At 50.2% G+C, this 21,879-nt stretch overlaps 10 protein-coding genes across 10 annotated transcripts; 5 read left to right on the top strand and 5 right to left on the bottom strand.

Moving 5' to 3' along the window:
* Nucleotides 1–103: 103 nt before the first annotated feature.
* ASPWEDRAFT_27419 (uncharacterized protein) lies at nucleotides 104–2,468 on the bottom strand (the record flags this gene model as incomplete). Its single annotated transcript, XM_040832993.1, has 3 exons — nucleotides 104–879; nucleotides 930–2,041; nucleotides 2,095–2,468. The coding sequence occupies 3 exons, from the start codon at nucleotides 2,466–2,468 to the stop codon at nucleotides 104–106; spliced, it is 2,262 nt and encodes a 753-aa protein (XP_040688401.1).
* A 1,688-nt stretch (nucleotides 2,469–4,156) lies between these two features.
* Nucleotides 4,157–5,505, top strand: ASPWEDRAFT_154138 (uncharacterized protein; the record flags this gene model as incomplete). The annotated part of the gene is made up of 3 exons (XM_040829662.1): nucleotides 4,157–4,368; nucleotides 4,419–4,487; nucleotides 4,538–5,505. Exons 1-3 carry the CDS (start codon nucleotides 4,191–4,193, stop codon nucleotides 5,503–5,505), a joined length of 1,215 nt encoding a protein of 404 aa, XP_040688402.1. The 5' UTR covers nucleotides 4,157–4,190.
* A 76-nt stretch (nucleotides 5,506–5,581) lies between these two features.
* On the bottom strand, nucleotides 5,582–7,341 carry ASPWEDRAFT_27420 (rRNA (cytosine-C5-)-methyltransferase RCM1; the record flags this gene model as incomplete). Its single annotated transcript, XM_040832994.1, has 2 exons — nucleotides 5,582–7,066; nucleotides 7,141–7,341. 2 exons carry the CDS (start codon nucleotides 7,339–7,341, stop codon nucleotides 5,582–5,584), a joined length of 1,686 nt encoding a protein of 561 aa, XP_040688403.1.
* A 371-nt stretch (nucleotides 7,342–7,712) lies between these two features.
* Nucleotides 7,713–8,513, top strand: ASPWEDRAFT_27421 (GNAT family N-acetyltransferase; the record flags this gene model as incomplete). Its single annotated transcript, XM_040832995.1, has 1 exon — nucleotides 7,713–8,513. One exon carries the CDS (start codon nucleotides 7,713–7,715, stop codon nucleotides 8,511–8,513), a length of 801 nt encoding a protein of 266 aa, XP_040688404.1.
* A 621-nt stretch (nucleotides 8,514–9,134) lies between these two features.
* On the bottom strand, nucleotides 9,135–10,136 carry ASPWEDRAFT_111686 (FYVE zinc finger domain-containing protein; the record flags this gene model as incomplete). The annotated part of the gene is made up of 2 exons (XM_040828261.1): nucleotides 9,135–9,548; nucleotides 9,699–10,136. The coding sequence occupies 2 exons, from the start codon at nucleotides 10,134–10,136 to the stop codon at nucleotides 9,135–9,137; spliced, it is 852 nt and encodes a 283-aa protein (XP_040688405.1).
* Nucleotides 10,137–14,077: 3,941 nt separating this feature from the next.
* Nucleotides 14,078–15,121, top strand: ASPWEDRAFT_111580 (2-hydroxyacid dehydrogenase; the record flags this gene model as incomplete). Its single annotated transcript, XM_040828253.1, has 1 exon — nucleotides 14,078–15,121. The coding sequence occupies one exon, from the start codon at nucleotides 14,078–14,080 to the stop codon at nucleotides 15,119–15,121; it is 1,044 nt and encodes a 347-aa protein (XP_040688406.1).
* Nucleotides 15,122–15,155: 34 nt separating this feature from the next.
* On the bottom strand, nucleotides 15,156–16,846 carry ASPWEDRAFT_475232 (glycosyltransferase family 4 protein). Its single transcript, XM_040836978.1, has one exon. It carries the CDS (start codon nucleotides 16,662–16,664, stop codon nucleotides 15,189–15,191), a length of 1,476 nt encoding a protein of 491 aa, XP_040688407.1. The 5' UTR covers nucleotides 16,665–16,846; the 3' UTR covers nucleotides 15,156–15,188.
* Nucleotides 16,847–16,904: 58 nt separating this feature from the next.
* On the top strand, nucleotides 16,905–19,453 carry ugd1 (UDP-glucose dehydrogenase). The gene is made up of 3 exons (XM_040831959.1): nucleotides 16,905–17,428; nucleotides 17,495–17,940; nucleotides 17,992–19,453. Exons 1-3 carry the CDS (start codon nucleotides 17,131–17,133, stop codon nucleotides 19,201–19,203), a joined length of 1,956 nt encoding a protein of 651 aa, XP_040688408.1. The 5' UTR covers nucleotides 16,905–17,130; the 3' UTR covers nucleotides 19,204–19,453.
* On the bottom strand, nucleotides 19,175–20,846 carry ASPWEDRAFT_39814 (glutathione S-transferase). Its single transcript, XM_040835190.1, has 3 exons — nucleotides 20,410–20,846; nucleotides 19,977–20,356; nucleotides 19,175–19,912 (listed from the first exon to the last, which is right to left on the bottom strand). Exons 1-3 carry the CDS (start codon nucleotides 20,448–20,450, stop codon nucleotides 19,566–19,568), a joined length of 768 nt encoding a protein of 255 aa, XP_040688409.1. The 5' UTR covers nucleotides 20,451–20,846; the 3' UTR covers nucleotides 19,175–19,565.
* A 163-nt stretch (nucleotides 20,847–21,009) lies between these two features.
* ASPWEDRAFT_171570 (uncharacterized protein) lies at nucleotides 21,010–21,502 on the top strand (the record flags this gene model as incomplete). The annotated part of the gene is made up of 4 exons (XM_040830805.1): nucleotides 21,010–21,028; nucleotides 21,087–21,122; nucleotides 21,261–21,376; nucleotides 21,449–21,502. 4 exons carry the CDS (start codon nucleotides 21,010–21,012, stop codon nucleotides 21,500–21,502), a joined length of 225 nt encoding a protein of 74 aa, XP_040688410.1.
* Nucleotides 21,503–21,879: the final 377 nt, after the last annotated feature.

Genomic DNA, 21,879 nt, shown 5'->3' on the forward strand with positions numbered 1-21,879 from the left:
AAAGGTGTCATTATGAATATACTAATAGAACGTGTTAAGGATATCATCGGCCTCTCTCCGGCAGTAGCAATATGTACACATGCTAGGTCATGTCAAAATACACTCAAAGGCGTGCCATCAGATTGCCATCGGTCGCTGGCTTCTCCATCGATTTGGCAATGTTCCTGCTGGCGAAATCTGCAATGGCCATGTTGGTTACCATCGGATTCACGCCGCTGGCACTAGGGAACACAGATGCATCAACAACATAAAGGCCGTGAGTGCCCCAGACCTGACAGTCTTGATCAACCACACTAGACCTTGGGGATTTGCCCATGCGGCAAGTACCCATCTGGTGGGCGCTGGCAAAAAGTGTTCTCTCTGGGTCAAGGAGTGGCAGACGTCGTAGTTCCGAGATCCATGCCTGAAGTGCTGCGTTGTTCGTACCTTCTGGGGAATCCGGGTCCGAGTCTTCAGCGGGACGAATAAAAGGAGGCATCTCCCGCCAGGACGAGTGGAACTCCTTAGCACCAGAAATATACGCAATCTTCGCAGATGCAATCAAACCTTCCAGTATATGCTTTCGGTCAAATGCTGAGACTGTGTAGTCGATTCTGCATCTTCCATCGACGGGATCGGGGTACACACGTCCGGTATCCCGGTCTTTGGTGAGTGTGATGAAGCCAGCTAGATGGGCCATCCGAGAGGCCAACATCTTGTAGTCGAATCCATCAGTCCAGGTTAACAACGGAATAATTGCGGCTGGAATCATCGAAAGAGCTTCAATCTTGGTTCCGTGTCCACGTCCATCCATATCTTCAAATTCATTGACAACTGTCGTCAAAGCACCACCTTCCCATGGCTTGATTTCCTGCTCGAGGAAGGCACCAGCGACAACGACTGATTACGCATTAGTGATTATCCAGAAGCGAGGCATTTGAGTAACTTACCTGGGTGAAGATGCAGGTTGCGGCCAACCTGAGAATTTTTGATTCCACTGCGTAGTAGTAGCAAGGGGCTGTTCAGAGTTCCGCATGAAACGACAACCTTCTTGGCCTTGATGATGACTGTCCGCTTCACCGCGTCTTGACTATTTGTACCCAGATGCGAGTCTCGGGAAGTCCATGTTCCTTCCACGCCAGAAGCAACAAGCCCACCCTTTGTCTTCGTGAAAAGGACTCTCTTGGCGTTGAATCCTTCCATGAATGTCGCGCCCGCGTTGGCAGCGTCAGCCAAAAAAGACTCACCAGGCCCCTTCTTGCCAGCAGAGTGGCAGCCCAACGTGCAATGCCCGCAGTAGTGCTCGCCATTCCCGGTGTTCTGTGGAACCGGCTTGGCTGCATAGCCCAATTTTCGAGCTCCGTCCAGGATCATCTGGTTTGAAGGGTTGTGCTCGATGTGCTCAGTGTTGACACCCATTCGATCGCAGACACGATCCAAGGATTTCTGAAACTCAAAAGACGTGAAGAACGGCAAGCCTGCATCTGACCATTCCTGTCGGACGTAGCCCTGAGTTTGGAGGGCAGCAGACCAGTTTACAGTACCACCACCTCCCCAGGTTGAGCCTGCAAGAACTGCCATTGAACCATCGTCACTCATAGCTGCACCACCAGACTCGAATAAGTTAACAAACCCCTCATTGAATTTCATGGGGAAAGTCCTAGATGGGTAGTGATACGACTTTTCCACGACAAGCACCCGATGGCCTGCTTCGGCGAGGTTTTTGGCAGCAACACCGCCACCGCACCCACTGCCCACAACGACGACATCTGTTTCGATCGTTTCAGGTTCGTCACCCGGGGGAATCTGCAAAAACTCGTACTCGAAGCCATCTGCTGGCTTGCCATGGACCGGGACCCGGGGGAAGCCGATTATTTCGCAGATAGTTGGACTCAAAGTAACCCATGTCTTCTTTGAGATGGAAGTAACAGCCCTGTAAATGGCACGAAGAGGACCCAAACGGGAAGTTTCCCACCCGCGAATAACTTTCTCCCGAACCTCGAATGGCTGGTCCTGGAGCAGAGTCGTTGAGCCTGTCAGGATTAAAGAGCCTGCTCTCGAGCTGTGCGCATGATATGTTAGTCATTTCACGATGCCTGGACGGAGTACACCTACTTGAGAGCATTCAAAATGAGACCAAGACCATTTCTTCCTTCTTCGTGCACGAATTGACCGAACAGCCGCTGAAGAGCGGGCTTAAAATGAGGGTTTGATGACGGCGCTTCCTCCAAGTATTGTTTTGCAAGACGAGCTGCGTCGGGGCCTTTGATTCGCGAAGCCAATACTGCAACAGCAGCATCCCATTCAGCAGATGGGACGACCTTCACCAACGAAGACTGATCGGGTTCTGGAGTGCGAATCGAAGGGATTACGGTATCGGCTAGCACCAAAAGAGTTTTCCATTGCTGTTCGGTGTAGAAGTCGGCTGCAGGAACAGGCGGGACAGGCACGTCCAAAGGAGTGTAAGTATCCACAGCCTGATCAGCCATGTTGAGTAGTTGAATGAGCGACTATCTGAGAAGAATAGTACTTGTCTGGAGATATAGCAACGAACGAGGCCACGAAGGCGATAAGAATGGAATAAGCGGAGTGACCCTGTCGAGGAATGCAGAGATTGGATAGAGAAAACTTGTTGGCAACAAGTCGAGTATGCGGTATCGTCACTGTCGGGTGACTGGTCACTTCCTTTCCAAGTAGCTATCCCTTCCAAAACTCTATGCAGCTTCCTTTGCGATGCTTATATAAAATATCTCTGCCTGGGACTCGCAAGCTCTTCCTTCCTGGTCGATGTCAATCGCTAACTAGCGAGTGGTGGGGATGCAGGTTAAGATAGGCTCGTTCATCTCCACATCGGGGGGAGGAGACGAGATGATATTATTATAACCACGAACGATCCATGCAGCCGAGGCAGGCCATCATCCTGAGGCAGCTGAGCTGAATTATCGGGTGGGCCGGAATTCAACATCTACGAATAAGATTCCGCAACGCCAAACGGTTTGTATGGAACTGACTTGCTGATGGTCTGATTCGAGAGGAGATCGTCGAGGCCGATCGCAGACTAAGAGCGTCAGATCCGGTCAGTGTTGGTAAAGGAGAGTTGGCGCCCGTCCGAGGGTGCGGGGAAGGGAGACGAACCGAGATTTGAGTCCATGTGAAGGAAGGAATGGGAAGACTAGAGGTAGAAGATTGAAGGTTTGAAGAGTGCTCAATTTTGGATCAAGATGGAAATTGTTGGTGTGGACAGAAATAGATTAATAGAGAGAAGGGATGACGCATTAGTTGGCAACTGTTTCAGTGTTTCTTTTGCTTCAGACCGGCATAGAAGATAAGCCATATTACTATTTGTGTCACTGTACACAGTAGAAGGCAGGAATAGAATCAGAATCTGTAGGAGTCTGCAACGCAGCAAAAGCGAGGCTGTTTCTGATCGCCAGCTCTGGCAGACTAACGCGTACTATCACCACTATCGATGCCTCAATCTTGGGCTTCTAGACAATGTCAATCATACTTGAAAATGGATCAAAAGACTTTTTTAAAAAAGAAAATAATAGATCGTCATTGATGGATTATTGTGGGTAAATCGACCTCTGAATTCCACAGATTCAGTCAATCTCATGGCGATGACAGGATCTCAAGAATTTCACTGAATCGACATTCCAGTATGAAAACAATGCTTCATCTCACTGCAATGGATAGAAAGATCATCCTCGAATCACTCAATACAAACTGCTCTCTCAACATGCCCCATAACTAAGCTCCGGCGGTCCACAAAAGCTCAGCTCCGACTCCAGCCTCTCCGCCGGTCGCATCTGCAGCTCAACAACAACACTGTCGCGACACCAAACACTCCTTGATTCACTCTGCCATGCAATAGCTGCAATCCTTAATATATTCAATCTCACCACTATTAAGATTCTAACAGACGTGAATCACCCTGAAACGACACGACCTCGAAATCAACCACTATCCCATTATTCCCAACCTTGCATCGATAATACACCACGGATACTTGGATTGAGCTGGGATATACGGAAATAAAGACCTGAGGGAGGAAAACATGGCAAGCAAAGAGATGTGGCTGCAGGAAGCCAGCGTCCCCAGTGCGGCTTCACCTTCAAAGAAAGCGCCGTGCACCCTGCCACCAGAAAAGGTCTTTCCGATCCAGATAGGGACAGAGCTCTTTCGTCTCTCGGGAGCTTCAATTGCGTCTGATGGTCAGTATCGATCTTTACGTGCTGAACGGTCCAGCTAAACGTCTTGGAGCTCCGTCGTATTTCTCCCAGTTCTTCGAGGAACAGTTGCGCCAAAATCCAGATGCGACGAATCTCAGAACACTGTACATCGATCGCGATCCGTCGACGTTTCAGGAGATTGCGAGACATCTTCAGGGTATGTCAGATTGTGTGAAATAAGGTGGCTAGGGTTAACCAAGTGGACAGGATACCACATCCAGCCCAAGGATGGACCGCAATTCGTGAAACTATTCGCAGACGCCCAGTTCTACAACTGTAAGCCTTGCATCTCATTCCTTAAATCGAGTTGCAAACTGAGTATGCAGTACCCCGATTAATATCCCAGCTCTTTGAGTCGGAAATCTTCATCCAAATCGGCGACCGTCACTTCCAAATCCCTCGCGACATCTTCTCCGGCCCCGGGGACTCCCCTAATTTCTTCTCCCTAGGCTTCGCTGTCTTCTTCGCCTCGCCTTCCGAAGTCTTCCCAGGCCTCAATCGCAAGGGCCTCCTCCGACCCCCCGCCATCACCCCTCCCTCTGTCCCAAATCGCTCCGGGGACGTCTTCGCGGAACTCATCCACCTCCTCCGCGGCTATCCTTTACACATCAGAAACGACACGCACCGGGCCGAGCTCCTACGTGACTGTCGCTATTTCCACCTGCGCGGCCTCGAGCAAAAGCTCATCCCGCATCACCTCAGCTATAACCCCATTCGTGAGAGATCAGAGATCGTCATCCGGCTAGACGACGTCCGGCAGTCTGGACTGCAGTTTGCAGATGCAGATACTGACTCCAGTGCGGTGATGTACGCACGGCCTTTTGTGGACAACACACCAAACGACTTGATTGTTGAGATAGCGGCCGAGACTACCATCATCGATCGAAGTGCCATGCGCGCGACGTTCTCCGGCCTAACCAAAGCCCGCGTCAACAGCTTATACCAGATCCTAGCTGGGAAGAAGAGCCTCCCCGCCCAGACACCTTCAGAACAGGGCTACAAGATCCGCTTCGACGACGAGACAGATGTGACTGTTGACGGCGATCTGCATACCGACGCATCACATACAGATACAGCTCAGACTGAACTTTCCGGGCCACCACCAGCGAAGCGCAAACGAGTCGATAGTTCAGATCAGACTCAGCAGAGATGGATCGTGCGGAACGGGCAGTGGCGTATACGCGTCGAACCGCAGACCAATGCAGACGGGGTCGATATGGTCTTTACCGCGGTCAAGTTGGATGTATATACAGATCAGAAGATGCGGAATCGGTCTAGAGCGTTTCTTTCCTAGACTAGATTTATGATATATGTATGAATATGACGAAGATACGACTTGGTATTTCCCAACGTACTATCTATCTATTTATCTAATCAGAGAATCCACCCCATTCGTCGTCATCGCTTGCATCAGAGCCCGATGACTCTGCAGCAGGCTCAGCAGTAGTCTCTACAGGACGCACTGCAGACTCATCACGAACAAATCCAGCAACAAAGAAGCCACCCAGACCTTCAGCATCACCCGCCCAGCAACGTAAACAAGCATCCAGCTCTTCATCCGACAGATCCACCGGCGGCACATCAGACACGGGCGTATCCTTCCCATCAGCCGCCTCAGTCCTCACACCCCGATGTTTCCACTTCCTCAATCCAACCGGTTGCTCATCCCTCCGCATAATACGCCACCCACGCTGCTTGGCCACATCCGACGCCAGAATGCGGGAAACGACAGCCTCGTTCTCGAGCAGATGGATGGAGCAAGTGCTATACGTGACGCGCGACGCAGCAGGGAAACTCAACGCATGTTCGACGATCCGAGCTTGCAGGTTCGACAGTTTCGTTAACCGTTCGTGGGTGATGGTTCCCGAGAACTCATTTTCATCTGTAGCTGATGCAGCATTGGGCGTGGGGTTAGTAGTGTCGTTATTAGGGGTGGCAGTAGCTTCTTCCTCGTCTTTGGTGGTTCCGCGTTTGCGTTTCTTCGCTTGGGGTCGGGGTTGTTTTCCGGTTCCCGCATCCGGAAGGGCGAATTTGGGGACGTCGTCTCGGCCGACAATACCACTGCCCGAACAGCTGGGGTCGAGGAGGAGGCCGGAAACGGATTCGAAGCGGGGATCGGTAGGGTCGAGGGCGAGAAAGTCCTGTCCAGCCAGGACGGTGACGATGTTGTCCGCGCCGGCGGATGAGACCATCTTTTGTAGGGTTTTGGAGCGGGTTTTGGAGGCGTCCAGGGAGTAAATGCTAGCTTTGGGACTGCTCTTCTTGTCTTTCCGGTGCTTGGAAAGCAAAGATGCAAGATGGGTTGTTTTGTTACCCGGCGCAGCACATCCATCTAGTAGACCACCCTCCCAATCTTCATCCCCGACCAACAGGTACGCCGGGAAACAAGAAGCCTTATCCTGGAGAATAATCTCCCCATACCGATAAGCCGGCGAAGAAGAAAACTCCACCCCCGGCGCAACAGCCACAAGGTCCGGGATATTCGGATCAACAAACAATCGCGGCTCATCCCCCGCCACCAACTCCGGCAGCGATTCCACCTGCTTATACCCAGCAAACGTCGTCTTCATCTGCGCCGCCAGCGTCGTCCGGACATTATTGATCCGCACCCATCGCGGGTAAATCGATTCAGCAGCCTGCGGGCCCAGCTGCGCCTTTTTCTCCTTCAACACGGCAGCTTTCAGATCCTCGATAGTCGCACACCCGCGGCGCACACGCGCCTTGATAAACTCCCCCCTTAACCTCGTCTTATGTCTCTCGACGGCCTGGCGGATGGGATGGTTGGTCGGAGCGGCAATGCCATTTTTCGATAATAGGTGGTCGTGCACTAGCAGCACAGCAAGAAGAGGGTAGAGCTATATTCACACGAACTTGGTCAGTCAGCAGGTAATTTCCATGGTGCGCAAACTCAATTACGCAGAAGACTCACCTTAGGCTCTAGTTTGAGGATTCCTGCTTTCTCAATAACTTCCTTGAGTAGAATATCCCATTTCGAAGCTTCAATGATCAAGGCGTAGATTTGCGCGGGTGTAGCTTTCGAAGTGCGCGAGTTATAGATGCGCGATTTAAACGAGCCCCCAGTTGAAGCGGGGGCTGTTAATATCGACACAGCGTCGAAATAGAGAGACATGTATTTTGAATCTGATGTGTTGACGTTGGAAAATCTACGAGCAGATATGAAGATTGCGATGCGATAAAATTATGGCAGGTTTGCATTGTGTGTTTTGTTTGCATGGTTTGCAGCTCTATCTATACAATCTACAATGGCGTGCTCTCATCAAGTGCTGAGGATGGAGAATTAATCTATTTACGCCCGGATAACCGAGTCTTAAAATAGGTAAGACAACATGTGCTAGTTAGATGGAGATAAGACGAGTCCTATATTTCAAGCATGATGCGCTGTCTGTCTCCAGCGGCCAAATCTCCGCATCTCCACCACCCCGCCATACAAAACCACCAGACAACAACATCATCAAGTAGCTCCAACACGACAGACTCAAAATGACCAAGCATACGTTTAAAACATCCCTCCTACCCCCTCCAGGCCCAAATCAACCTCTCACCGTACCCACGGAATCAACCCCGATCCCAGCAAACCCCGAAATCTTCAACGACGCCTTGACCGTCCGCATTAAAGTCTTCATCGACGAACAAAAGTGCCCCATCGAGGCCGAAATCGACACCGACGATCACCGAAGCTGGCATTGGGTTATCTACGACACCACGACTACCACCGCCGGCAGTTCCGATGGTACTGACAATGTTAATCTGAATGGCGAAGACAAAGCGCAGACGCATCCCACACGGTTGAGATCGGGGTTGAATGATGGTGATGATGAAACGAGTCCGCATAGACTTCGCCGCCCCGTGGCGGTGATCCGACTCGTTCCTCCACCCCACGCACCGCATGAGAAATACACACGGCCGGATCTCATCGCTTCGCTCCCCGCGTACGATCTACAGAGTGAGCCCTGCGTAGTGCTCTCCCGTGTCGCGGTGTTACCTGAGTACCGGGGGTATGGGCTTGGGCGGGAGTTAATCCGCACAGCGCTGGACTGGGCACGGGGTCATGGGGTGGAGATCGACGACGCATATGCAAGGGTGATCGGGGAGGCGGGAGAGAAGACGGGGAAGGGGAAGGGGAAATGGAATGGGCAGGTGTTGATTCATGCGCAGGTGGCTGTGGAGGCGATGTATAGGAAGTTTGGGTTTGAGACGGATGAGGCCCTTGGGAGGTGGGATGAGGAGGGGATAGAGCATGTTGGCATGTGGCAAAGAGTGGACGTCATCGATCAAATCTGATCGAGATCCTGATAACACTAGAGGTGGACAGGCTAAACACTACTCGTTGAGATATTCTACGATTAGGTTTGAGTTTAACATAGAAACATAGATATGATGTATTGAATGTATTGAATTCTGAATCTGAATGCTGGAAGACCGGTTTGTTCAACCCGTGTCACTCCTTCGTAAAACGCCGTGTAATCGGACGCACATGAAACAAATCGAAAATGAGATCGCCGCTCAAGAGCATGACGGGGTATCCTGAGATTGAAGGGGAAAAAAAGAAACTGAAAATGAGAAAACCCCCGCCTCTAACGTAATCGAGTGGCATGAATGGGCAAAGCAAAACACCCGTGGTATGAGAAAGAAATCCGTAAACCCGTAAAATCCTGGACGAAACTCGAAAAAACCGGAAGATGCTTGAAACAAAATCCCGAACCAACCAGTACTCCAAACAAATGATCGAAAAATGGTAAAAGACAATGCAAGTCAGCTCACACAGCTCGTTGGCGCAAGATGTTCTAAAATCGTAGAAAAGAAGAGAAAAAATAGCCGGGTCTAAAGCGAGTACACCGACCGGAGATAATAAGCGCTCGAGTGGCGATGACTGAAAAAAATGACGAATAGTGGTGTAAAGAATTAGAAGGTGCTCCAGTTCCAGCCTCGAGGCACACTAGCGGCAATTTCAGTGCCTTGGGGCAATCCGGGAGGAGTTGCTGCGGACTTGGGCTGGGGGCCTTCGTCGTCAGAGCCATCCGAGCTGACCTGAGAGGCGTCATCGCCAGTCTGCTGGGCGTCGATGACACTCTGGATCTTGTTCAGACGATCGCTGCGGTTTTCCTCCCAGCGGTTGTAGGCGCTCCAGCAGAGGTCGCAAGCCCGAGACTGGACTCCCTCGGGGTGGAAGCGAGCCTGCTGATCAAGAGGAACGGTGTGAGGAGTGTGGGAGGAGCAGAAGACGTGACCACAATGACGGCAGTGGTGTCGACGCAGGAAGATGCCAAAAGAAGAGCGGCAAGTAGGAGAGTCACAGTTGGGAGAGGCAGAGTCAGCCTGGTAGTAGGTTAGCATCATGAACAATCAAGACGTGCGATCACGCAATCGTCGACGAGCTTAGGCGACATCGCCGATCGCGCTTGCGCAAGAGGAGCCATATACAGGCATATAAAGGCTCACTCCCCGGGAAGACAGGAGGATACTCACTTTCCAGTGATCTCTGGTAGGAAGACCAGTCACCAAACCAAGGTGTTCCTTCTTCATCCACTCATCCTCAGCCAGCTTGCTGATAGCACCGGCACTCGAGTTGCTCTCCATGGTGTTGCGGCGGCTAATGGGTTCAGCGGGCTCACCGTCATTCAAGCTGTCGAGGGAGCCATGCACGCTGCGGGGAGGAGTCGGGGGGGAGTGTCTCTGGGGACGCTCGGTCGGACGCAAGGCAGCGGGAACGTAGAGAGGAGCCTTGGGAGGACGCAACTGGCGGTTCTGAAGGGGAAGTTGAGAGGGGGCAACAGTCGCCAGACGAGGAGAAGTAGGAGAGTTGTTGCTGGGGGTGGTGGTGGCCGAGCTAACAGGAGAGGGGTGGCCGTAGATGGAGATCTGGTTGGAGGGGATGACGGGGGCGGTAACAACGTGAGTGGCCATTTGGATGGTCGGAGTGGAGAGTGTAGAGAGTTGGGAAGAGTTGAGAATTGAAAGTAGGAAGAAAGATAGAGAGGAGATAAAGTAGAGAGATAGGAAATTAAAGGATTAATATTATTTATCGAGTGAATGGCTGGATTTAGGAGTCGGAGTGAATCAAGCCAAGGACGGTGGGACGACAGTTAAGCATCGCTCACCGAGAGCAGTCAGAGTGGTAAGAATAGTAAGAGGGGAAGAATAAGGTTGGACGATATGTCAAAGTAGCAGTAGTGTAGATGTAGTATCGAGAATGGGGAGTGCAAAGGATGATGCTACGAGGGGGAGCCAGGACTCAAGTATGTTTCCAGCCAAATGTACTCCAAAAGCAATGGAGGCGACAGGCGGGCCACGATGGGTCGTGGTGATTAATATTCATGTGGAGAGAAGCAGACAAAGTAAACTAAAGTAGAGTTGAGGCTAGAAAGTCCCGAAGAAACGCAGAAAGTGGAGATTAATGGTGATGATCGGAGGCGACGAGAAACAGCAAAGATAATCATTCATCCACCCTTGGTTGGTGGTTCGGAGAGTTGTGGCATCATCAGTGGCATCCTGGCATCACTGTACTTATCTCTATCATACTCTATCCTGATTCTCTCTGTCAAATGTCAATATTATTTCAGATGAATATGAAGAGATCCCCTGAATCTCCATGATTGCTTTTTCTCTTTTTCTCCAGACCTACTAAGGACTATCCTCCGTCTCCTCCGTCTCTCCGTCTCCGTGAATGTATCAGAAATGAGCGGCCGGCATTTTACCGAGGACCAAAGACTGGTCTCTCGGGGCTTCTCCTTCGCCTTAGGAATGCGATGAAACCTAGGTCCAATCATCCACGATCAATATAATCCATCGTGCTACATGGTACAGCGCGCTATCTCTTCCCAAGTAAACTACGCCCTACTAGGCTTAACCAGTTGATTATTCTTCTGATGGAAATATTGGCTATGTGTTCCTAATGCGACCGGGATGTAACATTCTGCCGGCAACAACTGTTTATCCCCCCCTCCTTTATCCCGATCTTCACCGCTTTTTTGCCGAGTCACTCGAGACGAGCCTATGAGTGTCAGTCTGTGAGAATAATCGAAGGATTCTCTTTCACATCCTTGTAGAGAAAAAAGCATGTATCTAGTCTATCTACACAACATCTACGTAATGCTGTTCTCATGGACGTGACAGCTTTCCTCTTTCAGTAGTCTCCAATCTGCATCCCCATCCTCCCCATCATTTTCTCCAACGGACTCCAGTCTCAGTTGCATCGTCAAGAATTCTCCGCCAGGACCGCCACTGGACGCAGCAGACGGCAGAAGTGATAATAATACTGTTGGATGTGATTGGCGGAACCAAGAGAGGTCCACCTTGGCTCTGGTAACCCCACTTGAACCACCCTTGCCCGTGATCTCCAACCCATGGTCCATTTCATACACAGGAGGTAGCATAGACGACTTCCATTCCACGGCATGCGACATACAGATACATGCCGCTGCAATATGACCCTGACTTAATTATGATAATGAAGTTGTACAACAAGGAAGTACATTAGTGAGGTACCTGTCATTGTGTGAGGAGCTAGGTCATAATGACCAAACAGCATGTAAGATCCCCCCTGTCGCTGTGCAAGCCACGCATCGGGAAACCAATCACCCGTCGAGAACGGTCATAGTACCCAAAGCAGCGGCTCCTCAGCGCGCCTCTGGATTGGTGGCCACAGGATCTTGTTATCGCTCCGTGCTGATTGGCCCAAAGACACCGAACACGATCCCATTGGCCAGTGCTGCCCTCCCTTGCACGGACAGTGCCCGAGAACCAGTGAACCGCCCTGAGTGCCAGCCATTCGGGCAAACCGTCGGGTTACCTAACAGATTCGGAACATGGTATTCTTCCATGTTCAGGCCGCGGTTCATTGCCTTTCCTGGTCACTGCGCTACGCCCACTGGGGATTAGGTCAGCCACTGGCAGCTCGCCGTTGAAGTTACTTTTTGTTAGTGCTGCTCCGTTGTCGCCTCAAATTCCTCGAAACTTCCAGCAATCACCGTGCAGGCGTAAAACGAGGATCTCCTAGTTGCCGTTGGCCGTTGCCGCCGTTACTTTCTCCATGGACGCAATTCATGTAAAACATATCGATAGTCACTGATGGGCAACAACATGCATACAGAACCGGCGTAGATCCGGCCCGGTTGGGAACAGCGGTGGCTTCAGGAATCAATAGTCTTTGTTATTCGGACTTTCAACGGCAGATTCACGGCTACAGAAAGGGACAACGGAGTCTGCCCGGATGAATGATCGACTACGCAGTCTGCAGTACACGCTGTTCCTCGGCTGACGGTCCATTGAATGAAATTGTGATGGCTGACTCGAAATTAACCCGTTCACTATTAACCTGCGAGATTATCGTGGAGCGATCAACATCCGCGGAGTTCCAGTCAGTCTGCAGTCTACAGAGGCGCGTACAATCAATTCCTCTCACCGACTGCTGTGTATGTACGGTGATGCATGATCTTCTGCAGTATTGCATCAATCTACTCCTTACGCAGTAAGCAAACATTAATCAATCATTAATCTCTCTGCATACTACCTCAATAATATATGTTTATATCAATGTTTATATTCCCCTATTTCTATACTTCTACTTCTATATCACTACTCCACCCCATTATCCATAACTGCCCGTGGAAATGGAATCGACTATTAATCCACCTCCCATCGTAGATCAGACCAAATCCAGTCAAGCTGATTATCAATCCATCAGCCAAACAGACACGCGACAAAAAAATGCTTCTCCAGCTTGTGTCCACCGCAGTCACCACTAAGCGCATTCTATCATTCTATGAACCGTTCTTCGCCATGGATCATTGCTCGGCCCAAGCGTGGCAATTCTCCACGACTCACTCTCCAGGCTCCACTTGATTCATGTCATATGTAATCGGAATAAACAGATTAAACCAAATGGGGCAGTTTTCGGTGTGACTGCGGTGGATTGTGTGCAGCTTGGGCCCCCACGGTTATTTTGTCAGGCATCTTTTATTTATTGTGGTGGAGACTGGTAGACTGTCCTCCGGGCTGAACATACGGAATAGAGCGAAAGGGAGGGAAATAGTGTCTCGAGTTACTGGAATAAGCAACTTATGCGTCTACTGTGTGCTACTGTACTATATGGCAGATGGCTTGCATCAATTAGCTCTGTCTCTGAGCACTATAACTAGTATACCACTGTGGATTCAATAATCCCCGGTCAGACAGTCTGGAATCCTCCATCCCTGCAGCTGCAGCAGTTCTATCTGTCTTGTTTTCCAGAGGGGCTGGGTTAATGCCGGTCTATATCAGTGCTGATATGTCGGGATCTGATAATAGTAACAGGTCCCTCTCGGCTTATTCAGAGGATTTGCGCTATTTTTCTACACTGCCATCTCATCCTGATCCTGATCGATAGACCGTGCTGATCGCTCGCTGTGAAACACTTTTATATAAGCTTATCAAAGACCTGCCACTTGTACAGATGCAGATGGAATGTTGGGTATTCTCGGTGGTATCAACTACTGTTAACATTCAAGACAAAATATCTGGTCAATTCATATAATACATACTAGTGCTGCTAATATCTGTTCGTAGATCTATAACATCCTAACTACCAGGGAACACAATATTCTGAACGATATCTTATAGCTGTATAATACATCTAATTCTATATTCTGTTCAGTTTAAAGTTGCTACGCTACTCTATTCAATCCTACCTTGTCATATAAAATGTTCGATGTTAGGGTTACAACAGCTACGTCATGCATCTACATCAATCCAAACATGAACAGACAAAACCATAATGATTTCTTCATTATCATTCTCATTCTCATTCCAATCCTCATCCTTATTATAATCTTACTCCTCATCTCAATCCTTATAATCCTCCTCAAAAAATGAAACTAGCCATCTTCAGCGCAAAATCCTACGATAAACAATACTTCGAAACCACCCATCGCCACAAATATCCCTCCCTCTGCGAAACAACCTACCACTCCTTCGCCCTCACCACCGAAACCGTCTCGCTCGCCCAAGGCAGCGACGCAATCTGCGTCTTCGTCAACGACATCCTCTCCGCCCCCGTCCTCCAAGCCCTCCACTCCTACGGCATCCGCGCCATCCTCCTCCGCTGCGCAGGATTCAACAACGTCGACCTCCCCGCCGCCGAGAAGCTGGGCTTCTTCGTTGCCAATGTCCCATCCTACTCGCCTGAGGCGGTGGCAGAGTTCGCAATCGCGCTGATACAAACGCTGAATCGGAAGACGCACCGCGCGTATAACCGCGTGCGAGAGGGGAACTTCAACCTCGAGGGATTCCTGGGTAGTACGCTCTTCGGGAAGACGGTGGGTATTATCGGGGTGGGGAGGATCGGGCTTGCGCTGGCGAGGATCTTCCACGGGTTTGGGTGTGAGGTGGTAGCGTATGATCCGTTCCGGGATGGGGAGTTTGAGAAGTATGGTTCGTTTGTCGAGTTGGATGCGCTGTTACAGAAGAGTCATATAGTCAGTTTGCACTGTCCACTGACAGACGGAACACGACATATCATCAACGCGGGTACGCTATCGAAGATGAAAAAGGGCGCGATCCTAGTCAACACTTCGCGCGGGGGGCTGGTGAACACCAAAGCGGCCATTCACGCACTGAAAACGGGCCATCTGGGCGGGTTGGCGCTGGATGTGTACGAGTCTGAGGGGGGATTGTTTTATAATGACCATTCGGCGGAGATTATCCATGATGATCAGTTGATGCGGTTGATGACGTTTCCGAATGTGTTGGTTTGCGGGCATCAGGCTTTCTTTACGCGGGAGGCGTTGGATGAGATTGCGGGTGCTACATTGGCGAATTTAGAAGACTTTGTCATGAAGAGGCCTTGTAAGAATTCGTTGGTGAGGGAGGGCCATCTTTTGGTTGAGAAGGATATGGAGCCTGTGAGGTTGTGATATATAACTGGGGGTAGGTGTTCATTAAGGTAACTATATATATCTGATAACATAACTGCATAATTCATCAATGACAGCAAAGCTGCTGAATAAAAGACAAAAGATTATTGATCATCTCCAATCCTCGCGGTACGACTCGATTTCCGTGAACGATCAATGGGACCACGGAGATCGTCCACATGAAATATACAAATGCGAGGGCAAAGAGAAGTCGCACTTTTTCGACCACCGGGAGTATGCCCTTGACTGCCTGATATGGAAGAGATGATTCATCCTGACTTGTCTGGCTTTGAGCTCGCTCCTCGTACGCATCTGCGATTTGCCAGGCTACGCGCCGGTTGATCTTCTCCCAGGTTGTATCGTCTGCGTACTGTCGAGCTGCCGTGGCCAATGTAGACTGTAGCCTGGGGTCTAACGACACTCGCTGCACCAAGTTCACGAACAGTTCGAGGTCATTCGGTGGAACTAGATACCCAGTCTGCTGGTCGCGCACGATATCCGACGGTCCTCCTTGATCGCGAGCAATGACAGGGACCCCACTAGCCATCGCTTCAAGAACCACCAAACCAAACGTTTCAGTAATAGAGCAGTGCAGAAACAGATCCCCAGAAGCATAAGCGCGAGCCAAAGGCGCACCGGTCAGAAAGCCGGTGAAAACGACATGGTCTTTGACGCCATCGAACAGACGATGGACTTGTCTTTCGACACCTGGATTACGATTTCCCCCGACGATGAGAAGTTTGAATGGGACTTTCTCCTCGACTAGTCTGGCTGCTACTCGGGCCAGAAACTCGAATCCCTTCTCAGGAGCGATACGACACACGCAGATGAGGATGATTTCTCCATTGGGAGCTATCATTCTCCGGTAGGCTTCGTCACGGCGAGCTGGGTGGAATAGGGCAGTATCGACACCTCTTCCAAGCTTGACAAGTCTGTCAAGCGGTGCGCCTGCCTTTTCCAAATATCCTCGAATGCCAGAGCACGGATAGAAGATGGTGTGTACCGCTGGGTGACTGAATAGAAAGCCCTGCACTGCGCCGAGTAGCCAGATAGCACACTGGTCTAATGGCGCGGGTAGAATGATTTCGCTGTAGGATGATAGATCCGTCTGGAAATTCAAAAGCACCACCGGAGGACGTGTGAGTTGCCGGATCTGCATGAGCATTTGAAAGCCCAAAGAAGCCGGACTGGCCAAGTAGACAATGTCGGGCTGAAAGGTTCGTTTGTAAACGTCGTCCAGGTGGAAAGGATAGACCACCGTCAGATCAGGATTGTAAGGCAGTGGATAGCCAGGTAGACGCAGTTCTTGGGGATTTGCCTTCTGTTGCTTTCCCTGTCGCAGGCCTTCAAATTGCGGTGCCACAATCACCAACTCGACTCCATTGCGACGGAGATACTCGACCAAACTCAAAGTCGTACGGCTGACTCCATTAACAGGGCCCAGTGATTCAGTCGCCAGTAGCACTCGTCGTCCTTTGAGGACACTGGGAAATTGATCCCGTCTCATCGTGGTGTTGCTGATGTTGGAAGTAGAAAACGCCATGTCGCAGCGCCGGAATCGCCCGTGAAAACAATCATGATGGCGGGAGCAAGAGACTCAACCCTTGAATTAATAGGAAGGACGAAAATTGGACAAAAGCTTCAAGATGGGATGGTGGTTGAAGACAATCTCGTGCCTCCGTCTGAGAAGGCGTCGTGGTTGCACGTGGGCCAGCGCGTCGCCCAACGGCTTCAACTGCGCCAACCAACAGCAGTCTTTTATCAGCCCCGCGTGCATCAACGCCTTGAGTTGTCTGGGATTCCTGCATTTGCTGAAGATTTCAGATCCGGCTATTGCATTTTATCTTTCACCTCTCTTTCAATGTGGCGGCGCCATGCGGATCAGTTGACCCCCTCATTGATCGTCCTGATAAGGATGGGATAGTCGGAGGGGTATAAACGTTCTGCTCCCTTTTCACCTTGTACTCTGCCAAAGACAGATACGTTCACCGTCAGCAAGAGTCGTGGAAATGGCAAAAGACTCAGAAGATATTCCAATGGATCTTCTATCTTCTCCCCTGGGCACTTCCGATGAGAGCTCTTATGATGCCTCGACTGGTCCTACGACTCCTGCTTCCAGTCCACTGTTCTGCTCGTCCAAGGTGGATGATCTCACTTTGTCTCACTTTCTGCATTCTCCTGCGTCCTACAGATTGGATGCGGATGCCAGTCCCTGCGATACCCTGGGTTCTGCATCTTCATCCTTTCAAAGCTTCCCGGCATGGGGTCCCGTGAAGAACGTTTGTGTCGTTGGAGCGGGCTATGTAGGTATGACTTACGATAGATTCCCCTGAATTTACTCCTACGGTTAATGGGTGTGGCTAACTTGGACAGGGGGACCAACCGCTGCCATCCTGGCACTGCATAACCCATCTATAAAGATCGAAGTGGTGGATCGGGACCCGCGTCGTATCCAGAGATGGACATCACCCCATCTTCCTGTGCATGAGCCAGGACTGGAAAACGTTGTTCGAGTGGCCCGCGATGGAGCAGATATTACCAATCACGACGCTAGAACGGACGTACATGTTGCTCGTCTCAAGCGTCGTCCCAACCTGTTCTTTACATGCGACTCTGCGGCCAGTATCTCCCAGGCAGATATAATCTTCCTAGCAGTCAACACGCCAACGAAGACATTTGGTCTGGGTGCTGGGAGGGCTACCAATATGACGGCGCTTGATGAAGCCGTACGAGGAATCGCACGGCATGCAAGGCCAGGCGCAATCATTGTTGAAAAGAGTACAGTGCCTTGTGGGACTGCGCATCGCGTTCAAGAAATCGTACGTACCTACCGCCAATACCAAGACTGCTAAGATGCTAACATACTGCAGTTGGCGTCTACTAAGCCCGGTGTTCCATTCGAAGTTTTATCTAACCCCGAGTTCCTGGCCGAAGGATCAGCCATCGACAATCTCACTACTCCTGATCGTGTTCTTATCGGTTCTTCGGGGACTGAATCAGGACGTCAAGCAGCCAGAGTACTCGCCAGCGTGTATGCATCATGGGTACCATCATCGCGTATCCTCGAGATTAATGCCTGGTCATCGGAGCTTGCAAAATTGGTAGCAAATGCCATGCTTGCCCAGAGAATCAGCAGCATCAACTCCATCAGTGCCATCTGTGAGCGGACAGGTGCTGAAGTCGACCAGGTAGCCAAAGCCATTGGCCTTGATTCCCGCATTGGATCCCAATTCCTCAAGGCAGGCCTCGGGTTTGGCGGTTCCTGCTTCCGCAAGGATATTGCCAGTCTGACATACCTGGCGGAATCACTAGGCCTGGACGATGTGGCGTTTTACTGGCGACAGGTCAACGTGATGAATGAAATGCAGCGCAATCGATTCGCGAGGAAGGTCATTGATCGATTTGAAGGCAATTTGGTCGGACGGAAGCTTGCTATGCTTGGGTTTGCATTCAAGAAAAATACCGGAGATACTAGAGAGTCTCTTGCTATCGACGTCATCCGGTTGCTCCTAGAGGAGCGGCCAAAGGAGATAGCCATTTTCGATCCATACTGTCGTGAAGAGGACATTCTTCGCGAGTTGGAGTCCCTCGATATCCATGAGAGTAGCTCGGTCAAGGTCTACGCGGATGCTTACCTTGCCTGCTCTCAAGCCAACGCTGTGCTCGTTGTCACAGATTGCGATCAATTTCGGAATGCCACCGTCCAACGACATGGTGATTCTCCTACGTTAGGGCAACAGACGCCCTGCAAGATACGCCATATTCCAACCATCTCAAACAAAGACCTTGTCTGTCACGAACCTGGAAATCAGGACGAGACATGGGTTTCCAGCGGGGTATCCTACCGGCTGACACCCCAGGATATGTGTGCGACTGATTGTACGGACTGCCACTCGCAGTCCAGCCGCCCCATCGCCACTGATCCTGTCGAGTGGGCGCGCGTTGCATATAGCATGAAGGACCCGAAATGGGTGTTTGATGGACGCGGAATGTTGGATGTCGTCGAGATGGAGAGATTGGGTTTCCGAGTGAATGCTGTTGGCAGGCGGTCTGCTGAAGGCCTTTGTGGTATTTCGGCTTAGATAGATGGCCCAGGCTGCTGACAACTTATTTCCTTTATACTGGTGATACCCTTTTATATGTCTTGTGTTAAGGAGGTTTGAATTCTGTTTCATTTATGCTTTCCTTTTGTTTTTGATAAACCACTAGACTGCATGGACTACTACTAATTTTATTTATATACAGACTGGTTAGTGATAGTATTTTGTTTCATGTTTATCAAAGCCTATGACGGCGAGTATGAACATTTCCAAGGCCAACATACGAAATTAGAGGTCCAATAACATCCAAATTAATAATAAAACACAAGTATCAATCTCGTGAACATATGAAACATCATGACAAAACATTCACATAACCCATGACCCTTGATCACTTAAGCAAATCACATCGAAGCCTCAAACTTTCCATCCACCTGTTCAACCTTAGCAACAGCCCGCTTGTACGCCTCATGACCCTGCAGTGTCTCCGAGTAAGCAGCTAACTTGGGGAACTTATTCGCGTCCACCAATCGAAGCGTGGCCGCGATAACAGGGAAACTCATCAGGATGTCGGCAGCGGTCAGGTCCTTGCCGCAGAGGTACTTGCCCCCGTTGGGCGCGGTCTTGAGCTGGTCCTCCAGGAATGCAAAGTGGGCGGCGTGGTTCCGGTTCAGGAATGCCTGCTCGACCTTGGAGGCCACGATGTGTGTGATGGGCTTGAGGAAGAATGGGATGGGGGCGTCTCTGATGCCTGTACGCGATTATCATCAGCTATATCCTGGGAGGAAGAAGGAAAAGGCCGTGACTAGACTTACTCTGCATAACCAGCTGCATAACCAACAAAGGCATCAAACTGCCCTCGGCATAGTGCATAAAGTACCGGTATCGCATCCACTCCTCAGTCTCGCCTGCGAGCTGACCCTCCTTGCCATCGACATAACGCTTGGGAACGAGTCTCTCGCCGCCAAAATGGTCACAGAGGTACTCGGTGATCAGGCCGGATTCCGCCAACACCATAGGCTTGGAGGAACCGGGGATATCGATGGAGATGACGGGGGATTTGCCCAGAGGATGGATCTCTTTGAGTTCAGGCGGGGCGAGCTTGTCGGCGCCACGCTTGAAGGTTTTGAGCTCGTAGGTCAAGTTAAGTTCTTCGAGGAGCCAGAGGATGCGGTGAGAGCGAGATTGCTCGAGCCTTTGTTCGTCAGTATAGCTGGATAGTATATGCTAAAAATTCAGAAAACTAACCAGTAGAGGGTGATTTTGGCACCCTTGTTAGCATCCGACATGGTGGTCTGATTTAGATATTATTGATTATGAAGCTATGGTTATAGCGTAGCAAAGACGCGCAGCAGGACTTTGCAGATAAGAATGAGGAAAAATAATTTAACAGAAGACTATAATTAGTCTTATATCTAGACCCAAAAGTCGAGACCGTCTAGAATCCCCTGAACAGCTCTGAATTTATAAACTGGAAAGTACCTCGGATGAACCAGCGAACCTGTGAAACACAATCTCTGGCGTCATTGGAGATAGAGTGGGTCGACGATCAGGTTCGCCCATGAAATGGATGCAACTCATTTTCGAGTGCAATCCAGACGGTCATGCTGATTTTTGAATATGCCCCCAGGATAACTGAATTTTGAAATAGAAAAATAGCAATCGTTATACCGCGTAAATTGGACGCAACGCTGCATCGTAGCTGTGTTAGTAATATCGCAGCCGTCGAGCGATCCCCAGGCTGCTGACTCAGCGGATTGGAACACCACGTGACTTTGACCTCACCTTGACGGACAAGCAAAAGCGACAATTGAGATATCATCGTCCACGCCTGTCTATACCGCAACCATGGCCGGTCCTAGCAAGTGTGAGTGCTAAATGAATTCCCGGATTGACACTGCATGATGTATACTAACAATTGACAGCCCTGGTCCTTGACCCGGCCCTCCAGAAATACTACGGTACTTTTCCCTTCCCCGACGACATGCCCCTCTCGATACCTTGACTTTCTGCCCCATGAATGGAGATAATACGCCGGATGGGCAATCGAAACCATGGATTGCACTGCTAGTAGTGAATTTCCAACTAACGTGCGATAGAACTCAACGCAAACCGCTACAAGTACTTCCGCTGGACACCGCGTCATGCTTGGTTCTCCTTCCTCTACATGGCTCTGATCCCCGGTGCATTGGGCTACATCACATACAAGACCGACGTACGTTCCCTGCAATTTTAATTTTGGGTTGGACATGGTTACGTGAATGGATTTCTGACATGGGTTATACAGGGCAAATTCGAACTCCGCGGAAAGAGGAAAGGCGATACCATTGCTGAGTATTGAGCCAATGAAGATGTGTTTTTGATTCTGCTTTCACAAGTTCGAGCGTGCGGTTAGGAGAGGACAAGAAACCAGCGCTTTTTGAACCCGACTATCCGGCCGACGCTCTATCGCTGGACGTGTATTTATTATAAGAGTATACCGCACGAGTTCTTTTTTCAAGTTAACGGGTATTCCATTGTGGTCATTATATGTCCCACTGATCTCAGATCAATATTGTAGTGGAAGGATTCTCGGGAGCCAGGATTTGCCCTGCCTCAAAGCTGCAGTCAATGCTACCAATTAACCTTGATATCTTATTATTCCCTATTGATCAGGTATCAAAGACCAACACAAGCTGAGCATATGTATCATTGAAGAACCATTGCTTCTCCGAATCT

This window comes from Aspergillus wentii, assembly GCF_001890725.1.
Source record: "Aspergillus wentii DTO 134E9 unplaced genomic scaffold ASPWEscaffold_4, whole genome shotgun sequence".
NCBI classification, from domain to species: Eukaryota; Fungi; Ascomycota; class Eurotiomycetes; order Eurotiales; family Aspergillaceae; genus Aspergillus; species Aspergillus wentii.

Excerpts from the sequence above, each read along its gene's own strand:
- ASPWEDRAFT_475232 (XM_040836978.1), bottom strand. The coding sequence starts at position 16,664 with ATGGCGTTTTCTACTTCCAACATCAGCAACACCACGATGAGACGGGAT.
- ASPWEDRAFT_39814 (XM_040835190.1), bottom strand. The coding sequence starts at position 20,450 with ATGTCGGATGCTAACAAGGGTGCCAAAATCACCCTCTACTG. Across the intron at positions 20,357-20,409 it reads GCCAAAATCACCCTCTACTG|GCTCGAGCAATCTCGCTCTC; the intron begins GTTAGTTTTCTG and ends TGACGAACAAAG. Across the intron at positions 19,913-19,976 it reads TATGCAGCTGGTTATGCAGA|GCATCAGAGACGCCCCCATC; the intron begins GTAAGTCTAGTC and ends AATCGCGTACAG.
- ugd1 (XM_040831959.1), top strand. The coding sequence starts at position 17,131 with ATGGCAAAAGACTCAGAAGATATTCCAATGGATCTTCTATCTTCTCCC. Across the intron at positions 17,429-17,494 it reads CGTTGGAGCGGGCTATGTAG|GGGGACCAACCGCTGCCATC; the intron begins GTATGACTTACG and ends TAACTTGGACAG. Across the intron at positions 17,941-17,991 it reads CGCATCGCGTTCAAGAAATC|TTGGCGTCTACTAAGCCCGG; the intron begins GTACGTACCTAC and ends AACATACTGCAG.